Source organism: Nilaparvata lugens, chromosome 1 (assembly GCF_014356525.2).
Source record: "Nilaparvata lugens isolate BPH chromosome 1, ASM1435652v1, whole genome shotgun sequence".
Classification (NCBI taxonomy): domain Eukaryota; kingdom Metazoa; phylum Arthropoda; class Insecta; order Hemiptera; family Delphacidae; genus Nilaparvata; species Nilaparvata lugens.
The window spans coordinates 13031515-13054216 of record NC_052504.1 but is presented as its reverse complement, the minus strand read 5'-3'; the positions used below and the strand labels follow the sequence as shown (position 1 = coordinate 13054216).

The 22702-nt window shown below is 33.8% G+C and overlaps 1 protein-coding gene across 2 annotated transcripts in view; it reads right to left on the bottom strand.

Moving 5' to 3' along the window:
- LOC111064065 (sodium leak channel non-selective protein) overlaps positions 1-22702 on the bottom strand; it is a 59764-nt gene that overhangs the window by 2336 nt on the left and 34726 nt on the right. The window contains exons 18-29 of one of the 2 annotated variants that reach the window (XM_039430584.1): positions 20210-20418; positions 17428-17548; positions 13911-14044; positions 12514-12679; positions 10051-10245; positions 8274-8491; positions 7415-7638; positions 5887-6023; positions 5167-5303; positions 3522-3678; positions 2226-2354; positions 445-685 (exon numbers count right to left, since the gene is read on the bottom strand). In XM_039430584.1, coding sequence (XP_039286518.1) covers positions 445-685; positions 2226-2354; positions 3522-3678; positions 5167-5303; positions 5887-6023; positions 7415-7638; positions 8274-8491; positions 10051-10245; positions 12514-12679; positions 13911-14044; positions 17428-17548; positions 20210-20418 — 2068 coding nt within the window. The remainder of the gene's footprint in view (positions 1-444; positions 686-2225; positions 2355-3521; positions 3679-5166; positions 5304-5886; positions 6024-7414; positions 7639-8273; positions 8492-10050; positions 10246-12513; positions 12680-13910; positions 14045-17427; positions 17549-20209; positions 20419-22702) is intronic. The other variant, XM_039430592.1, reaches the window with a different exon arrangement.

Below are 22702 nucleotides of genomic sequence, written 5' to 3'. Positions count from 1 at the left end.
CCATCAATACCCAACAAGATATAGGAACAACCTAAGAGACGACACACACCAGACAACCATGTATGAGCGAGATGTTAGGAGTTCTGGTATTCGGTTGTATAATTTATTGCCAGCTCATATAAAAGAAATGACTGGTACAAAATTCAGAGATCAATTAAAGAAGGAGCTGCTGTCCATATGCGCGTACTCAAATGAAGTGTTCAGAGAGTACGAGCGTCGAGATGGGGTTTAGAGAGAATAAAAAAAAATGTTTTGACTTTTCATGTATTTATGTTCTGTATTTTTTTGACTTACGATATTGACGAGTCCAAATACCCCTTTTATAGGAGGTATGTGGATGAAATAATAATAAATAAATAAATAAATAAATTGTGGATGGCAAGACCAACGCAGCCAAGCTTACCAGGCTGGGCCAACGTGTGGAGACTAGGCATTAGAGCTTACCTTGTGTGCGATTGTTGCGCTTCTTGACACTCTGCCGCTCCTTGTCGGTGCGAGAGAGAGGGTCGGAGAGAGTGGGCGCCAGGTACTTGCGACCCGAGCTGCTTCCAACGCTGTCCGACCGCGGAATCGCCATGCCCCCTGCGCCCCCCTTGACGCCTTTTGCCGCCCCCCTGCCACCGCCTCTGCCGCCCACGCCTGCCCCCGCGCCAACGCCCCCCTCTGTCTCCTGCAACCCAACACACTTCACTAATAAGAAACATTTATTGTACACTAAATGGGTAATTATTATCATCATCATCATCTCCTTACAAGGATTAGGCTCTATTGGCCTGTACCGGCATCCATTTCTTCCTTGGTCTTCCTATGCCTCGCTTTCCTTCGGATTTGTACTCCCATGGTAATTATTATAAACATACAAATGCACAGATTGCTCTAAATTCTTCCATATTAAAAAATCTATTGATAAATAAAGTATACCCACTAGAGTACCAGTTAGTACCACGGTATATAGATGAAGACGGTAGGTGTGACGCGCATGTTTGTGCTAAATTTCCGGTGTAGCTGACGTCATTTTATATCCAATCATCTGTTTTTAATAAATAAGTTTCATAAATTATTGTCAATAGGTGTTAAAAACCTCGGTTGGTGGCGATGACGCAATCTAGCTGGCTGGCCACTGCGCACACATTTCATGACCCCTACCGTTTTCATCTAAATACCGTGGTTAGTACAAACTTACTGAGTATTTGATTAAACTCATGCACGAAATTTGTAAAAAATGACCAGAAATTACTCGAGTGAAAGTTAATTTTATTCGTAGAGGATCAAAAAAGTGATTTTTTACAATAATAAGAGACGATAGACTGCGTTAAAAATATGTACGTTTGTGGCATCAATATCTAGTCAAGTTTTGAGACTCAAATATCAAGAGACCGGTAATTATTTGGAACAATAATATATATGCATTCATAGGCCAAGGTTAAAAAAAAATAATTTTACACTTGATATATTAAATAGGTACTAATAGAATCTAGTAAGTTGTGGAGCCACAGACATGCCTCTTCTCCAGCATCATTAACTTCTTTCAGCCCTCCATGATAGGAGTGTTGTGGACACTATTTGGAGCAATGAAATTTGAATATAGCTTTTTCAACTTTATGCACATCGAAACCCGAATTTTCAATTCTCCCGGATTTTATAAAATTTCCACAAACCCAAAAACATGGATTTTCTACTCTGTGTAATAGTGAATACGTTATCAATCAATCGATAGTAGCCTATTTGAAAAAAAATCTTGATGAATTTTCAAAGAAGTTAATTTCAACTGCACTGCACTTACAATACACGAGATACGTCTCAACGTTTAACACAGGGTGAGGAACCACTAAATAAATTTGTAATAATAAAATAGTTCGTTGTTGGTTATCCATCTTGTTTTCACTATTATTATTACTATCGTATTTCATAAAACTTGAGTGGAAAAAACACTCACATTCTTTGATGTTTAGTCACATCAAAGAATGTGAGTGTTTTTTTCAGTTTAAAGTTTTATGAAATACGATAGTAATAATAATAGTGAAAACAAAATGTGAACACTCACATTCTTTGATGTGACTGATATTTTTTTCAAAGTTTTATGAAATACGATAGTAATAAAATAGTTGAAAGTTTCATAAATGAAATCAGGAAGCAAAATATACGTCTATTATGATTATTAATCGCCAATTGATCGAATAAAATCAAGAACCATTAAAATCTTTCGAGCAAATGTTGTGTGTTACCTTGGGTTCTCCTTCGCTGTCCCTATCCAAACTAGCCTCTTTTGCCTTATCATCGTGGTGTGTATCCTGCATTGTATTCAGAATCTCATTTGTTGCTCTTAACCCTGCTATCAGGCTATTCTGCTGTTTCTGTTGAAATCGTAAAGAAGAACACCGATTAGTATGCATAAATTAATCAAGTAGTCATCTGATTCATTTTATCAGTGGAATGACTATTATGATTTTGTTGTAGTCTGCACACTGTGTTTCTACGGAGAAGTACAGTGGCCAGACTACAACAAAGTTATTAAGTTTCTAGCGTGAATATTGATGTAGAGGAACTTTTCCATAATTAAAATAAGGTGGATTTTTTGACAAAATTTTCAGTCTCTTCAACAAAGCTATTATATAGTGTTCCGTCTTGTAAAACAAAATAGATTATCATGAATGATTATGTACACACGTATCAACATTTCAGTCAAGGTTGAATTTCTAAGCGACAATTGGTACGACTCTAGTCGCGCTGTATCAAGGGATGCAGCCTATTGCTGTCTCTTAGTGTAGTCTATATAATTTATGTCGACTACAGCTGTTAATACAGAGGAACTATAGCCGCACAGCTAGAGTCGTTACAGTCGTCGCTTATGAATTCAAACTTGAGGAGCTCAAAATCATCTTGAGGCTTGATTGACAAGATGCTTTACAATTATTTTGTTAGTAGCGCAACTCTGATGAATAGCGCAACTTGAAGTGTATTAATAGGATTTATTGAAAAGTCAAGTTTCATATTGATAAAACGTCTTTCTATGTTTATATTCAATGCTCACTTATTATCAATCAATAAATCAAATTTAGAAAAATAAAACAATATCGTACAATCATAGAGAAAAGATAGCATAAGAAGATTATTAGCACCCAAAGTACTATTAAATACATATTATATGTACTTAATGTACATAGACAAAAACAAATGGAAAAAACTGTGGAATTAATACAAGTTACATAATACTAGAAGAAGAAAAATGAAGTTCTTACAATGAACTTTGTAGTTAATTTATATTAGATGATCATTTGTGTTCAAGAGATTTGTTTAAAAAATGAAAATATGATAATGAGAAATGAATGATCTTTTTCCTACAGTATTAAGGCCCACTTCCTAGAACACTTATTGAATGTAATGGACCATCAAACCTATAGATTCAATAGTTCATTGGATTTAATAACTGTCCTACAAAATGGGCCTTAGTGTTCTAGAAACCGGGTCTTAAGTGTTAATACTGAGAAAGAATATAACTGAAATAACTGGAAGATACTCACGCTGACAGCTCTGATCTTTTTCAAGCAACCTTCTAGCCAAGTTCTGATGGTTTGTTTTGCCACTTCCTCTTCGATGATGTACTCAAACTCCTCTCTGGCCAACAGCTCCTCCAGTTGAAGGGCTTTGCGGATGTCCACTGATCTGTATGACAGCATGCTGTTGCACACACAAAAAATACAATTTAAAACTTGGAAGTGACTAAACATAAATTGTTAAAAAAATTGTAATGGTGATTAAGATGTATAATTTTTGTAACTTAGCAGAAAACTTTTACCAGTATAGGACTCAAAATTTACGCTGATAAATTATATAAAATACACACATGATTGAAGAGATAACTACTAGAGGTTACCTTTTCGGTCGGTGTGATTCATCAAAAATGAAATTTATTTCTCAAGTTAGACATTAGAAATTAACATCTTAAATCTCAAGTTAGATGTTAGAAGTTGGAACATTTTCTGGCCGGGATGGTCTAGTGGTCTGGAGCGTTAAAAACTTCAGTGTGCTAGCACCGCCTGATTCGTGGGTTCGAATCTAACCGGTGGCATTGATTGAGGATGCTTAATTGAAAATCATTGATTGATTGATTGACATGTTTGAACATCTTATCAAACCACTGACGCATTTTCCATCACCCACGCACACACAAAAAGTTTATGTAGGTATCATCCACAGTAAAAATTGATTATTGCTCACTCTCTTCCAAAGAGCAGAGTCATCAATGACAGCCTTTGATTGTCATCTGAGATTAAGTTTGATTGAGCAGGCAGTGTGGAGCCTGTAAACAACATTAAAGTTCTAGGAGTTATGTTAGATTTCCTGGAGACCTCATACAGAATCTTTGAAAAGTAAGTTGAGTTCTGTAGTAATTGTACTCAGAAATCTTAAAGCATTGTTGGACACTAGAACTCTTAAAGATGTATATTTTGCATTGTTTCATTCCCTTCTGGCCTATGGGATTATATTTTGGGGGAGCTCGAGCCAAGCAATTGACATATTCCGTATCCAGAAGTGGGCAATACGAGTAATGGTTGGAGAGTCGATTCGTTCAAGCTGTACACCATACTTCAAACAAATGAAAATTCTACCTTTTCGAAGTTTGTATATCCTAAAAGCAATATGCTTTATTGATCAAAACAAGGATAGATTTAAAACAATTTTTCACAATTATGGAACTAGACATAGAGAACAGTTGCGAGATGATACGCACCGCACTACATTATATGAGAGAGAGGAGTTAAAAGTGCTGGGATTCGATTGTAAAACAAACTACCAGCCCTTTTAAGAGCATCCACAGGTCGTAAATTTAGAGCCTTGATGAAGAAGGAATTGTTAAATATTTGTGCATATTCGATTGATGATTATGAAGCTTATTATGAGATGCAAAATTAGTTGTACAGTTTTATGTAACTTATTCGTACAATATTATAGACTAATATTCATTGACAAATCCAAATACCCCTTTTATAGGTGGTCAGTGGACGAATGGTAATAATAATAATAATAATAAAAGTTATGTTATTTATCGTTGATACGATACTATTGTTACTAGACTCAGATATAGCCTTGATAAGTAGTTGAATTTTCTATCCACTTGAGAATTTTGAAGATTCGTTATTGAAATGTAGCTGGAAATGTACGCACTTGAGTACATCATGGAAGGTGACATCCTCTCCGTTGTGGAGTTTCTCCAATTCATAGCACATGTGCTTGAAGAGTAGTCTGTCTTTCTGTGGATCAACCTCTAACCGTCCTCTAAGTAAGCGTAGGATGAACCTCACCTGAAAAACAATTGAATAATTTTCTAATATGTTACAGTCATCAAAAAGCGACTTACCGTACGTATGTACGTCATGATTCCCTGGAAAAGTGAAAGGAGAAAATTGTGTCATTCTCTTGTAGATAGTGTTTGCATTGATGTTGCTTTCCATGACGAAACACTATATAATAACTTTGTAGTAGTTCAGACACTGTGTTACTTGTAAATATTTGAAAAAAACAACACTTACTTTTGTTGGAGTACTGAGGAATGCATTTCACTCCTGAAAACTCCTGCACTTCACTCAGCCCGTTTGAGGCTGATGAAGCTCCTCTTCAGGAGTGAAATGCATTCCTCAATACTCTAAGAAACGTAAGTGTTTTTTCAAATATTTACAAGTAACATAGTGTCTAAACTACTACAAAGTTATAGTGTTTGCGTTAAATTATATAGAACAGAACATTGTAAGAAAAAGTAACTAGATTAGGCTACAACTACTGAAGTTAATAACCATTTTACTTCAAGTACTTTGAATAATTAAAACAATGCGACTTTTTTCAAAATGTTCATAATGTTTTAGTTGAAACAATTCAATGTGTACTCACCCGTTTGACAGGAATGACACCCTTCTGATGAATATCCACAACGTTCCAAGTGTTTTGAAAGTTTCTTATGTCAGCATACGATAGTAAGGCATCTTCTTCATTGGAGTAGAACAGGGAAAAGTTCTCCATGATGATGGCTGAGAAAATAGATACAATATTCAGTTATCAATAGTTTGTCCATAAGTTAATGGACTGTTAATCAATATTATTGAATTAGTGCCTTTATTATAATCCTGGGAGGGCGAAGTTAGGGCGCAGCCGGCCCTCTCTTACAATTAACCATCCAATACAATACTAATTTACAAACTAATACAAAACATCACGAGCATCACACCACACAAATATATGAAGCGTTTGATGTGGAATTGGAAAATAAGTTTATTTAGAAACTTGGTATAGAAGTTTACAAAACAGATTGTCAGAAAAAAAATGAATTCCTCACTACTTTTTCTTTGAATTATGGAGTATGTGATTGAAATGTAATTTTGCTTAAAGGCTTACTTCTTAAATAGCAAGATATTATAGAAAGCTTATAAAGGCTACTATAAGAAATAGTTTAAAAAATCTTCTTCTTCCCACTCAGGTGGGGTCAGACGCTTCCAGGAGTCTCGGTCATGGGCTTCGTTAGGAGTTAGTCCCTTCTCTGCAAGATCTTGGGCGATACAATTTTCTCATTTCTTCGTAAGTCTTCCCCTCTTCCTAGTGCCTTCGACATCTGAGTGGTCGATCTTTTTTCTCTTTTCTTGTATTTTCTTTGATATTTCTGTAACCTTCATTCTGTTTCACATTAAATAGTTTCAAAAATATTTTAGATAAATAGAACAAGTTTTCAATTTAAGGATGCTACAGAGTTATTTGAACATTTCTGGGCCATTCAGAAATGAACTTACAACTAATCACACTTAGAAACAATCAAATTAGTGTTGCCTCAAATGAAATGTACATCGCCTTAGAAATGTCATACATTCTTCACTATTACAAGTGTGTAACTAATAGTGTTTACAATTTGTGTTTCTTGAATGGTTCCAAATTTTCTTAAATTATAAGTTACAAGTTGTAATTGAGTGGAATATTTCTAATCACTTAATTAATTCAAGCCATCTAAATTCAAAATTTATAGTTTCCATGTTTATTTTGGACTAAAATTTTATAATTGTAAACGTGAAATTCTAACCTTATCTTGGACTTTGTCACCTATAAATTTGGAAGAAAAATAGCACAAGGACTACCTTATTATTTTATCAACCAATGTTATTACATTAGTGTCATTTGCATTGTAAATAAATAATAAAAATAAACTGAATGAATTTCGAAATTTCATAATTCAAACAAATAGGAATAATAGAATAGAAAAAACGTTTATTGAATAAATAAGCTACCTTAAGCGAACCTCAAAGAGGCTGCTTGACAAGGTACTACAAGGAAGGACTAAAACAGTAAGAAAAAGGCTAAAACATATTGAAAAAGCTTATAATGGCACCTATGAAGTTGATAATGCGAACGCCATGAGATTGAAAGGTGAACTGACCGACAAGTAGGTTGAGCACAATGTAGGTGATGATGACGTAGAAGGAGCAGAAGTAGATGAGTGACGCGACAAAGTTGCCGCAGTCGGTCTCCCAGTAGTTTCCGGCCGCCGTGCAGAAAGGCGGCTCCACCATGCAGTCGTGCATTATCTTGTTCCAGTCCTCGCCGGTCACTATGCGAAACAGCATCGCCACCCCTGTCACTGGCGAGCCAAAGTTCGCTCTCCTGGAACAATGGTGAAGTTGTTTCTTTTCTGGCTAAAAATTTTGCGAAATTACTAAAAAATTCCAATTTGTAGAAATTTGAGTGAAATATTTTTGTTTTTAATTAGTTTTCAAATATCAAAATTTAAAATTTTCAGTTAAGTCATTAGTTTTGAAGTGAAAAGTGAAATCTAACCTCATTCTTTGAAACTTTTATTTGTAAAAATTTGAGAGAAGACAGTTTTGGGCTATGCCTGTTGTCTTCTCCCAATCATATTATATATTATAATTATGATACTTGTGATTGTCAATGAAATAAATAAATACGGATTTCATTGTTTCATCATCAATTTACACGAACATATGAGTATTTGAATTCATATAGAAATAGTTACATAGTACCCTTTTCCAAAACTTTTTTATATAAACTCTTATATAGAAATACGAGTACTTATCTATTTGAGCGAGTATCTATCTTGTCATTCAAGAACCATACTGTAGTTGAAAATGTCAACATTTATGGTATTGCTACAACTTTATAGTTAATACTAAGAAAGATGAACTTTATGAATGATAATTTTTTTCAACAAATTTTGACTTAAAAAATATTTCTTATTTTTACTTCTTCTATATTATATCTGAGGAAAAATAACTCACCTTCCGATTCCTTCTCCGTACTTGACGGTACCGAATAGAATTGTCCCCGCTAGCGCGTAGAAGAAAACGAGGAGGAACATTCCAAAGATGATGAAGAAGCTCTTGCAGACGGACACGCCCACTGTGAGCATGAGCATCTTGAGGGTGGCATGCTTGCCGGTGATGGTGAAGAAGCGCAACACCACCACTACGAAGCCCACTGTGTACGACAGGTTGTTCTGTAACAACAACAAATATCAAGTTCAAATTTATCTGGAGCAGATGAAAATTAAATTTAGAAGAATAATTACTATATAATATTGGTTGGTGAATGAACACAACTCAAAATGAAGAATCTTAGTTCAATTTATGTTCATTTATTAAAAATTTACACGAGTATGAAAACGGAATAAATACTTAAACTCAAGTTAATTTCAATAAAATCAAAGTGCTGGCGATTCAAGTACTTCTGTGTTATCCTTAGCTCTAGAAGGTAACAATTTTTGAAGAAAAATTATCTGACCTAATTGAGAGTTGCAATTGAAGATTTTTGATAAACAATGATAATTTCTCATCAACAAATAAGGAGTGGCCGTAGTCGAGTAAAGCTTGAAGTTGATGAAGATCCAAATGACGTCGAGCACAGTAACAAGGAGGTCGTAGCGAATCTACCACAACACCACTTAGGGTAACCGTCCACTGGAACCGTATTCAACCGATCCGTTCGGCCGTTGAATCGGGCGAATCTGCAGGCCGTTAATTCGGCCAAACACGGTCGTCCATTGGAACCGTTTTCGTCAGTCTAGTTCAGTAGTTGGCTGGTTGCCAGAAAGTGAGGTGGCAAGCTAGTTAGTAGGGAAAGTCATTCTTCTGTGTGTGTTAACTCACAAAGATAATAAAAAAAGATTAATAAAACAGAACAAGGTCAAAAAACAAAACGCGACAAGACTGTGAAACAATTTTGAGGTTAGGATGATGTTGTCTCAGCTCGAATTCGGACGGATAGAGCCGGAAAATCCCATTCAATTCGGATCGAAAAATTGATCGGCCGGAGTCGGTCGTGCACGGACGTATGAACCTGTTGCAATGGACGAGCATCTATAGCTTTCTTTCTTGGGGGATCTTACGGACGAGTTCAGTAGTTTTCGGCCGATGCTAGTTCGGACGAAATCGGTTCCAGTGGATGGCCCACCTTACACTTCAACGCAGAAAGTTCAGAAAATTATGCCTCCGTAACCCATTTTTTAGTGAGAAAAAGTTTCCAGATCAAAGTTTGCAAGGACTGCTCTCAATCTGTATTGTGAATACAAAAATTAAAATCTACTAATACACTGAGTATTACTTTTTGTTGGTGGGTAGTCCCTTACGAGAAGGTCCAGCTTGACCTGAATTTGAGCCGTCAATGGGCCTTCAAATGTCATACTTCATCCGGGACCGACAATTTAACATGCCGATCCAGTAACACGGAAGTGGCCAGTTCTAAAACTCTACAGTGATGATATGATACAATGTGATGTATTATCGAATATGACGATATATGTGATTCAGACAAGTGCATAAATAGATAATATACTGAGTGAGCAGGACTAGCCCTAAGCGTGGGCCTTACGACTGTCATACTTCAACCGGGACCGAAAATTTAACGTGCCCATCCGGTACACGGTGGTGACCTGGTCAAAAACTCTAGTGATGATTTGATGCGATGTGATGTATTATCTCGAATGTGACATTATCTGTGACGCATTTTCGGCTAAACGGGTGAATAGATTTTGATGATGTATGAGTGAGCAGCACTCACCCTTAGCGTGGAGTTGATGCATATCCAGATGACGCCGAGCACCGTGACTAGGAGGTCGTATCGATTGCGGCGCGACTGCCAGTAGCCGCGCAGTGTGAACGCAATCACTTTCATGATCACCTCCGCCACGAACACAGTCGTCAGCGCCGTGCTCACCAGCGCCAGGGGCTTCGTGTGCTCCTCTTCTTCCCGCCACTGCAACCACACCACAACACCTCATTACAGGATATAGTAATTGAGATTTATAATTTGAAATGATTACGGTACAAGGATTGTTGTTATCAGATCAACCTTATTACAAGTAAACTACAGCATAGAGTAATCAAGATTAATTATAAAGAAAATGCTAACAAGGATAGCTGTTATCAGACCAGGGGCATATTGCATGTTGAAATACAAACTATTAATACCAGTAGTCAACTGGTTATTAGAATAGGAAAGTAGAAAAGTATTAGCTTGTATTTTATTATGCAAAAGGGCTCAGATAGCGTGATAATCAAAAATATTTCATGAATGTTTAACTGGTCGAGAATTCAAACTAGGAAGCAAGCAAGTAAAAAATTGAAGTGAAATAAATAAGATTTTTTCAGTTCTACCAATTATTTACTACTAGAAGGCAACCCGTGCTCCGCAAGGGTATAATTAAAAACTTGAAAATCTGAAATCTTGATGAATTGAAAATAAGCCTATAACAATCCTTGGTAAATTAAGAATCTCTATGATGCATCATTCGTAATTTCATATCCCCTACATGTAAAAGTCGATTCTTTCATTTATTATTATATAAACAAACATGAAGCAAAGTTAGACTGAAATAAGACCACTGAACAAGATGCCCTAACCATCGAAACTAGTTTGGTTGAAGCAGACAAATTCTTATTCATTTCAGCCCTAATATGAAGAGATTGCATAAAATCTCTGTGTCCAAAGTAAAGTAACAAAGTTTGTAGCATATAAGATAGCTTCATTTTATTTGATACGTGTATTTGAATACACAAGGATAGAGTATAGTATTAATATCAGGAAACAACGACCTATTCAATTTTTTTTCATTTTTTAAACGACAAATAAAATATTACAGCTGGACAGCAACAATATTGATATGAATATCATTCATAATATAGTATGGTTGCTAAATTATTCAAACAGGAACAAATATCACACACTATGAAACCAAATGTTAACTTATAATAAAAATTAAGTTGATATAAATTACTATCTAATAAACTTATTGTATTTAAAACTTGGAATATCCTTCAAATGATTCAACACTAACTGCAAAAAGTTATAAACAAACTGTACGACTTATTTAAAATATAAAAAAGATTGCTTTGTTCTCTAGATTCGTAACAGGTAGAGAATAGAATAGAATGGAAATGAGCTTTATTCAAGAAAAAAAGTCAAACAGTTCTCAATCTAACAAGAAACAAATTGAAATAATAAACAGTAAAGAAATAAACAGTTCATCAGGCATGGCATTTTGCCGTCAGCCGAAGTTGAGCCGAACTCGATAATATAACTCTTAACTCTTGAGGCAAAGAAAAAGCTTTCATAAATTATATAATATTAATAATAATAAAAATAATATATAAAATTGTAACCGATAGAGGGAAAACATAAAAACGTAATTTACCTTCCAAGAACTCTGATAGGATAAGCAAAACAAATCTAAAAACTGACTCATTCCAATAATCGTCCACATCTTTTTCAAGACACCTAGAAATTAAAAAAAGTATAATTTATAGAATAAAGAATATGGAAAATAAAACAAACTAGAATAAGGATAAAATGATGAACGAATAAAATGATTCATTTAGAATGGGAAATGAATAAAAGTAATTGAAAAAGTTAGTTTTCCATTGAACTCGAAGGAAAAATAACGCAATAATCAACAAAGATGAAACACAATAATCAACAAAGATAAAACACAATAATTATAATTTCTTGATACGATTGAAAACTTGATTATTGAATCGAATAAATTATTAGTTGCATACTTATGTTGACAATAGAGTTAAAAAATGATTCACTACCTTGCATTCACATAGATATGCAGTTGATTTGATACATTTGAGTTTAGTTCATAGGGTTTTGAATTTTGATACACTATTTCAAAATCTTTTTGAGCAAGCCATGAATTTGTAATAATTATTCAAAAAAGCAAAATAGTGCTGATAGAGCATGTATTATTTGAGCAAGATGATTGCCACAGAATGATAATTTCTGTGATAAACTTGCTCCATATTACGTTTTTTCAAATTATAAGCTCTTTATCAATCATTAGCATCTCAGGACAAGATGAGTCTGCAAACAGTAAATGAATTTTTATTTTTAATTGATTCAAGAACTTGAAAATTATTGTTAACTTCAGTAGTTTATATCTGCAAGATATTTGTTCGAATTATTGAAATGTTGGAGTGAAGTGTAGGTATGAAATGTTGGAATGAAGTGTTGTGGACTCACCGAGACAATGAGGAGACTGCTGTTGATGAGCACCATGGCGGCGATGAGTCGCTTGAAGTAGATGTTCTGCGTGATGTCGTAGATGAAGGCGCGAAACTTGTGCCCGTCGGGGCGAGGGGGCAGGTGCAGGGGCTGAGCGATTTTCAATCTCTTCTTCAAGTCACACCTACAACATAATAAACAAGTTGTAACTTCTCTACAAGCTAGAAAAAAAAATAAAAATTTAAGTACCCTTTTTTTAAAATTGTTCACTTAAGACATGTTTCGACATTCATGTCATTACCATGTGGAAAAAATGACATAAATGTCGAAACATCTCGTAAGTAAACAATTCTTAAAAAAGGTACTTAGATTTGTATTTCTTTCTATTTAAGAGTAGCCCTGACAAAAAAGGATATCTTCAAGCTGTATACTCAATTGGTACACACAGTGCAGTGAGAGTTGATTACCCTTGAGCTGCGTAGATTTTGGTCGTCTTATTAAGAGGATGTCTTCTACCAAAAAGCATGGATATTCTGGTGGAAAGAGTCAAAGCGTGTATAGCCATGGATGGACGATGGATACAATATCATTCTCAACTATGAATGATTGAGAATGGAACAACAGGATTTAAGCCCAAAACTGTTATTTTCCCAAATTTGGATAGAAACTGTCCAAAAATAGGTTATGTTTATCACTTTATTTAGAATTTAGAATTTGGATAAGTTGAAAACCATATTAGATAAAAATATTTCACTAAATCATCACTGATCACTAGAAAATAAAGTATTCTTCTATAATATTCAGTTACTAAGAAATCAGTAATAAAATATTATATTTCTTCTGTATTAATACACGAACATTTTTATTGCAATTTTCTGAATTTCCGTTTATAAATTAAATTAAAAACTGGGTACTTGACTAAAAAATTACTTTGTAGTTTATGGAGCACTCATACAGCAATAATCAGTCCGTTCAAAATAATAATTTCACCTCATAATAATTATAATATTGGGCCGGTTTCCGAGCTCGGAATTCAGCCAAGTTCTAGACTTTAAACAGCTGGAGTCAGAAAATTTGCTTTCTGAAACAGGGCGTATTCGCAGTCCACGTCCAAATTAAATTTCGAAAAACTAGAAAATTGAACACAAAATAAAATGAAGAGAAAATATTGTAAATTTTCAGCTATTTGAATTATTTAGGAACGTTTCATTTCGTCATGGAAAAAAGTTTCCAATTAAAGAAATGACAAAATAAAGATATCAATAAAAACTGTGACAACGTTCCGTTTCGGAAAGTCAATTTCCTGACTCCAACTGTTCGAAGTCTAGAGCTTAGTTAAATCCCGAGCTCGGAAACCGGCCCAATGAGTTAGTAATTGCAAAAAAAGAAAGTATGCATCATAGCGAGGTACTAACCACCGCCTCTGGTCGACAGTCAAGAGCGCAGTGCCCTTATTCTCAGAGTAGTTGGCAATAACCACACCCACGAACAACGTCAGTCCAATCATACAGCCCAAAAATATGTAAACGTGGATGTAAATTCCGTGAACCTGAAAAATCAAGTGTGATAGTCTGTTTAAAGTAGTATGAACCAATTGAAAATTAATAAAATTTATATCAATGTTAACTTGTAGATCGTAATTATTATTTGCTTTAGGAGTAGGTCTAACTTTATAAGAATACTAATTTTGAGAAATAATTTCGTTGACATATAATCTGAACTCACTATTCATAAGACACTTAGCCAGAAGGAATAATTTTATTTAATGAGTATTTTGAACTTGAAAGTTTTATTGGTCAGATCTTCAGTCAATTTATTGATTTATTAATATTTTTAAATATAAATACATATTTTCAAAACGGGCTGAGATATCGATGTGCGGTTCTTGCTATTCATTTTCTTTTGAAATTTCGCATTGAAATGTATTGTGTGACCACTTTCTCATTTAAAAAAATTAACTAACATTGAGAATGGCGGAACAAAATTTTGTAGCCACAGAAAAGTAGTGCCGTATTTTAAATTTGGATCCCAATCAAAACGTCGAGTAATCCTTGTGACAAAAATTATTAAGACGTTTCCATGATTCTCACCAATCCTCATCATGCGACAAAACACTAAAAATTATGGTCTACTATGAATACTTAATATTAAGTGACTATTATGCTATTTAAGTCAGAGAGAGACTTATGCGATATTCTTAGGAGATTGCTAAATTGATGGGCTGAATATTTCAGACCAACACATAAATCAAGTAAGTATCTCAAAGCCAGTTATTATTAAACCAGTTAATCGTTGACAGATGATTCCTAATTGTATAGATTCATGAATTACGATGATTGAACTTTTCCAAGTTTTAGACATTTTCCATGTTGGGATATAGAAGGATTCACTTAATACTATTATCAAGTTATTTGAATAAATTCAAATGTTATTTCAATTATTCTAAAGAGAAAAACTATTGTAATGTGGAACTACTATAGATACCAGAATCTTGTTGAATTATGAAAATCCGTAATTGAGTAAAAAGGATAAAACTTGCTCATCAATTCAAAAAAAGCATTTGTACTAGCCTAAAATCACTAAACATTATGAAATTTTAGAATTTTTACAACTGAAATAATATAATTTGACAACAAACTTCAATTTTGTACATGATATATGATAATAAAAATTTAGAAAAAGACGATTACATAATACTGGAGGATGAATTCAATAGAAAAATAAATACTGTATTAGATTAAGATTGAAAAGTCAATTGAGAGATGTCATATCAATAAAAAGTTTCAATTACATTCTCTACAAGAATCCAACTGTTAGTATAATATAACAATAATATTAACGATGACAAAAAATTGATTAATCAAGTTGAATTATTGAAAAAATAACAATTCCAGATACTTACAAAAATCCATTAGCATCCAAATATGAAATGTATTAGACAAGATTTGAAAATATTGAAATGAATCATTTTGAATCAAGTGATACAAAAATATACCTCTTACTAATAAAACTCAACATTGTTTATAAACTGTGACTTCATGCTTCTTGATTAAATATTTTAAAGTTTTAACGATCAAGATGGCACAATTCATAAAAAATAAACACAACAGAGTTAACATCAATTGAACAACACAAATTATTGTTACCAATATCAAATAATGATTAACTTATTACTTTATACCAAACTTTTAGTTCCGACATGAGAACATGAACATACTTAACTCATGCATTTGACGATTACATATCTAATGTACCAACATCAAATTTATCACAATAATTGTTATTATTATATTACATGAATAATCATGCAACTACCTTACTGACTAACGCAATCTCTCAGAAAACATCATAAGATAACAGAGTTTCATTGCTTTGTTGACATAACAGTTGATATCTCAATTGAGTGCACATTCTATGAAAATGCAATTCTGATTACCTCATTATTTTTTGTAAAGGTCGTTTCAAAATAATTTCATATATTGGTAGTAATCAATTCTATTCAATTTTACTACAATACAAGCACACATACGTTCTGACTTCAATACATTGATGGGTGATTTCTAAATAAGCCAAAACTTTTTATGGAAGATTTTGTATTGATTGGTTTTCTGGTAATTTCTTGTGATGATAGTAATAATTTCATTTTCCAATCTAAACTAGCAATAAACACTAAGCTACTCACTTCTACTACAAAAAGGAGGATATTTATGACCACCTTAAGATGTCTATATTGAGTTATGAAATAGAAACTATATATGATGGTTTACAATTCTCAATTTTAACAAATTTTATGAGGTAAAATTGTGAAAAAGATTTAAATAAGAGCCACCAACTCTTCCAGATTTGACACAAAAGGATTACAATAAGAGGTTTCAAGCATCACATAAATGTCTGTCTTTACAGTATTAAGAAAAATAGATGACACAAATCCAAAATAAATAACCGGAATTTAAAGATCTTCTTGACAACTGAAACATCTGAATACGATTCTTAAAACATCCAAACACAGAACACATACATCTCAATCAGGCATGCAATAATGAATATTTTCATCAACAGCAAGCCTTACAACTCACTCTACAAAAAGATTGCTCTTTTTGAATGTGGTGATAGATGGATAACATTTCCAGATGAGAATGGTTCTAAATTTTACTTTCGAATGATTGTACATGATGGCTATAAAAAGGATTGTTACAGATTAGGTGATAATTGAATTCATACACAGGAGAGACAAATTATTTCTTCGAAATTGATTCAAATTTTATTAAAAATTGTTAATACAATCATAAAAAAATCCATTTTAATTCTACAACCACAAACTTTTAATCTATTTTCAATTGAATTTGAATCTTACATTTGAAATTGAGAATATAACCTTCTAACATGAAAAATTGCATATAGATTCTGTACTTTATAGATAGAATTATATTAATAATTGCAAATTTTCAAGACGGATTCCCGTAAGAACCAACAATTGGTGCAAAATTACAAGTGACAAGCTATTTCAGCCTTTAATTCTATTTTTCAGAGTATTTATTCAACTTGAACTAGAGCACCCAGAGTAGAAACTGAATATTTCTAAGAAAAATCAGTTTCCTATATGCACATAATTTATAGGCTGAACAATGTAAAAATCCTTTTCATATTGATGATACAACAGTAGCATATTTGTTCAACTAACATATATGGATGTATCGAATACGGCACACATAGTCACGTTTTCAGCAAACAACATCAACAACCACAAACAACAATCGACCAGCGAGCGACACACAGAGATGCAGCAGACTCAATCAACACAGATAGAGAGAGAGATAGAGATAGAGAGCAGGTTCGAACGCTGTCAGAGCGATAGAGATAGACAGATAGAGGAGGGCTCAAGATGCAGCAGTCAGGTTGGCATTGGCATTGAGAAGGGCAAAGGTGACTTACAGGTCCGAGGTGCCTGATTAGGATATCGCGCACGTCAAGCCAGCCCTTGAACGAGAGCACCTCGAACAGGGCCAGCATTGCGTAACCGATGTTGTCGAAGTTGAAGCGGCGTGGGTTCGCCCTAAACACCACCAACACACACACTCACACACACACATACTTACCAACACCAAGCATTTCAACTTACATGTGCATGCACTAATAAACCTCATAAAATGAGGATTAAGAACTGAAACCATGACGGGAGGGTCTCAGTTCGCCGAGATCTCAGTTCATCAAGTGCCCATTTTGACCATCTCTTGAGATGTTGTTTTTTCTTTTCTGAATATTGTATTTGTTTGCTACATTCAATTAACAAATACTGAAACAAGTGGGAAGTTGAGCCGTTTAGTTCGTCAAGTCTCACGGCATCAAATCTTCATTGCAGGCTGATTTAATTTGCACAGAAATTTGCTAATTAGTTATGCACAGAAAGATACACCTTTGCAGACTGGTTGAGGATTAGTGAAAATGGGTTAGAGAGAAGTTAGTTGAAAGTTAGAGAAATATTAGATTTTTTAAAAGTTTTGGAATTAAATTATATGAAACTGTAAAGTGTAACAAGCTCACTTTCAGAAAGCAACTGAAGTTGCCTATCCGGGCTGATTGTTGATCAACTGAGACCCCGATGATATGGATGTCACTCAATGTCGCATGGTAATATAGAATTAAAATTTATTTCAACAATAAAAATGGAATCAAAGTACATGAATTCCAGTGTTGATAGTAGCCTACCAAAGCGATCGTTTATGTAGCTTAATCGTAGGTCATAGCTGAGCTGTTAGTAGAATGGTCTGTGATTTTATTTCAAATTGTTATTTATTTAGACTTGACGCATTTTAAATAGTAGTCTCTTCAAATTTTTGTTTTATTTCTGGGATGAATTATTATTTTTTCCTCCACCTACTTTTTAAAGTACTTACTTTACTCCCTGAAACCTAATACTAAAGTGTCACTTTTTCGCTCTCGGTAGTAGAAAACAGAAAAACTCCCTAGGGAGTAAAAGTGACTCCATTTAAATAACATGGGGAGCATCTCTATTTTGAAACTTACATTGTAATAGGTTAGAAGGTCTAAGCTCAGATGAGAAAGCATAATAGAGGTGTCTGTCATTGAGTCAACTGAATTCAATACCACAACCAGAAATTTGAATAACTCATGAAATATATGTTTGTATGATAATTGTTATATTCTTAATATTAGTAGACGATAAAAATTTATACAATTTTAAAAATATTTTATTCTATTCAAAATACCAGCCAACAAATATTTTTGATCTGCAATTCAAATCTGAACCGCGTGATCTGGAGTCAGCCATTTTTGGTAGCTGCTCAGCTGATATAATTATTACAACTTTTGCCGATAGATAGCGCAATCGGCAGTGCCAATCAGACGACCGGTTTTTAGATTTAGGTTATGTTGTTAGGAATCATTGTCACCAATACGTAAGTTATTAGAATGATTTTATTTGCAGTATCTATAAAAAAATGTAGATAGAGGAAAAATGTTGTGTACATCACGAGCGAAAAATACTTTTTCTTCCTCAGGAAAATTGCTGCCATCGGCTTCGCCTCGGGCTTCAAACTTTTTCCCACAGGGAGAAAAAGTCTTACTTTTCACTCTAGATATACAAATAACTATTTAATCATATTTTTATGTGTGGTTTTTTCAATTTGTGTTACATTACCGAGATGAATTTTCCACGCTTTAAAAATTATTCTTGTTATTGTCCAACGAACTATTCCTACATGCATGTTTATATTTTTTCATACTTAACTTGAACTCTCAAGTCTTCACTTTCTCTTAACAGTATTTGCTTCTTGAGATTTATATTTCTGGATTATTACAATCAGTTAACACACCATTTATGACAGAGTAATGCGTTTTAATGATCTCAACTTTATTGTAATTGGAGTCACTTCGACTTCATAGATTTGCTGTGATACTTTGTAATAAAATGGAAAAAAAATCAAAAATACACTGAGAGTAAATTGAGATATTGTAGATAATGGATGTCATAGATTACTAAACTCACCCAATTTGTTGATTTTGTTAGATTATGAAAAATCGTTAGTAACATTTAGACAAGTCTATCTTGTTCTAGCCTATGTAATTTATTTGCATAAATACATACATGGAGACAACAGGTTATACCCTTATATGTCTCCTTGAAACATTACAACATTCTTCTATTTCAGATATTATGAAATTGAAGATGATGATATCCGATGCCAAAAACCTACACTTATTTTGTGAATTGAATGAATAGAATGGAAGTATGGATACAAAAAAAAACTTTAGTAGTGGATCGAGTGAACAGAATGCAAGAATGACGCACAGGAAATATGTTGCCTATGTAAGTTTTTCCCTTTATTATTCAAGTTTTACTGGCTTTGTCAGATTGAAAACGAGTTATTTTTAATTTAAGAGTTTATGTGTTATTGGAATCGTATTATGTATTTCTTGCTTTTCTATTATTTTTATGATTCATAATCTGCATTGTATTGTTTTCAATTTGACGAAATAAATTTGATTTGAATTCGATATTATTCAAGTATAGTAAACCTACAGTAGTATTAATAAGTTTCATACTATTATGTGTTCAAGTTCAAGATTAAGTTCAGGTATTATATTATTAGGTGGAATTAATTTTTAAATGATTGATGTATAATCTTGAATGCTGATATTTTCATTTCATATTTTGAGGAAATAAATTTGATTTGAATTAATTTGAATGACTGACCAGACACGCGGCACCAGCATGGATGGATAGGCCTCGTTGGCGCCGGGCAAGAGCTTCATCTTGGTGACGAAGACGCGACGCAGAAAGACGCCGACGCAGTCCTCGCGCCGATCGATGGTCGGATCGTTGCAGCGCGCCAGCCGGCCGCCGAACATCTGCACGCCGTAGCTCGCGAACACAAACATCAGCACTATCAGCAGGATCGAGACCTGTTGCCAAAAAAATAGAGCCACATTATTGTCGGAGACCATGTTTGTCTACAAGTGATAGGTATTTGGTTATGACAAAATGTTTCAGAGTTTATAGCTTTTAATAAAAATTTTTTGTTTTTGGTGTTATTAGCTTTCCAGAGATCTCATCAGAGTATGGGAATTTTCAAAATGTATAACACATAACACAAAAAAGAAAAAATAACACAAAGGAACCCTCTCTACACACATACTCTTCGGTGGTGTTGAATACTCCACCCATCGACAAGCTTTCCTTCCCAAAAACATTGTGATCTTATTTATTTATTTATTCATTTACATTAACCAATGCACAAATCAAATACATGATTAGAAAAGGACCAACAGGCCTAGCCCAAAACTGTTCCCATTCCGAATTTTGATAGTAGTAAGCCAATGTCTAAAAGGTAGGTGATGTTGCTTCACTTTGAATCAAATTCCGAGTCCATAAATATACAAAACAAAATTTAGAATTTAATTAGATTGAAAACCGTGAAGAATAAAAATATTGCACCAAACTGTAAACTGTAAAGTTTTCAAAACACAATTTTTCTAATGAGTAGGAAATTTTCTAATAAATTCAAGATTTATTATATGTTGGGGTTATTTCAAAAAGAGCTGTTCGATGGTATAGTGAAGCATAGTCTCCTGTATTTCTTGTATTAACAGTTTTATGTATTTAATATGAGTTTATGCACATGATTATGTGTACAGATCGATCGTCAACTATTGGAGAGTGGAGGCTAAGTTCAGTTTCCACATTTTTCAACATAAAAATGGACACCATCATCTCAACGATATTATTTTTGTACATAATCCATTTCAAATGGTATACAGTATTCTAAGAATTTCTGCTAATAAGTAGTGGAGATTAGATAATTTTTGGAATGATCATTTTTTGTAACGACCCATGCTCAAATTTTAGAGTTTAATAAAGGTGCGACCTAGAGACTTTGAAGGGTTTGCTCTACTATTTTAAATTATATCACAGAGCTACGTCCAAAAAACATGTTTTTCCCAGAGTCAAATATTTTTTAAAAGATGACCTATTACACCATCAAAGATCGTTGATTGAAGATTATTCATACAGGTTGGGCCACGGGAAACGGACGGTTTTGAATCGCATAGGAGGAAACACATCGTCAAGGTCACTCGACTCCCACCACCTGTCATTTAGTCGCTACTATGCCGTTGTGGTCGAAAAATCATCTCGTGTTTGCATACGACAGATTCATAGAGAGTGGTGAATCAGTAACTCAACTCAGCTTTGTAAACAAGATGTGGCTTCACCAGATATGTAAGCAATATGTGCCTACACCGAGTATGTAAAGGTGGGGAAATGAAAACAAAGAAATGATCGTACTGGTTTTGATAATTAAAACAAAACAATAAATTTTTGTACAAAAAAATTAGAATTATAATTATAAATTATGAAATAACAATAAAAATATGAATATTTCAAGGGCTACTCGCTTGGCTGCTAGTGAAGATTAAATTTGTTGTGGTTATGGAAAAATTAAAACAATGACTCAGTAGTCACCTACCTTTATGATAATGGCCCCAAATTTGGCATCCACTGGTTAATCGCGACGTTAATTATTAATGAAAAATAAATAAAAAAACTGATCTAATGAAGTGGGTTCAGATCCCTTCCTATTCAATAATACAATTCTCTTTAAACTGCCCGAACTGTGACAGGAAAACTGTATTATAAAACAAGAACAAAATCTATCCCCTTCACCAGAACAGCCGGACTTTTACTCTCAGTCCTAACGAACGAGCTCACACACTAGTAAAATTTTTGGGTATTAATATATAACTCAGTCAATGCCAACATGAAGCCATTTCAAATACATATTTTTATCAGTCGCACAAGCCGAGCACGTTTGTTTTCAAAAACAAAAGAGAAACTACAATAATTTTGATAACAAGTGAAATAAACAATCTTTCTGTCGATGACAAAACTGTTCAAAGGCAGAAACACCGTTCATTAAACTTTTCGTAAAATAAAACTCTAAAATCCTGATCAATATGAGATAAATATATGAATCATATATATGTCCCATATGACCAGGTGACACATCACCCATCCCGCTGAAAGACTCGTCCCTGAGTCTGTAGTCAAGAGGGGAACAAAAAATAAATAATAATTAAAACAAAATAATATACTCGGGAAACAAACGTGTGCCTGATTGACTTGATAATGCTACTATACATTGAAATCAAACTTTTACATAGAAAGGTAGGTTACTCAAACTAAATTACA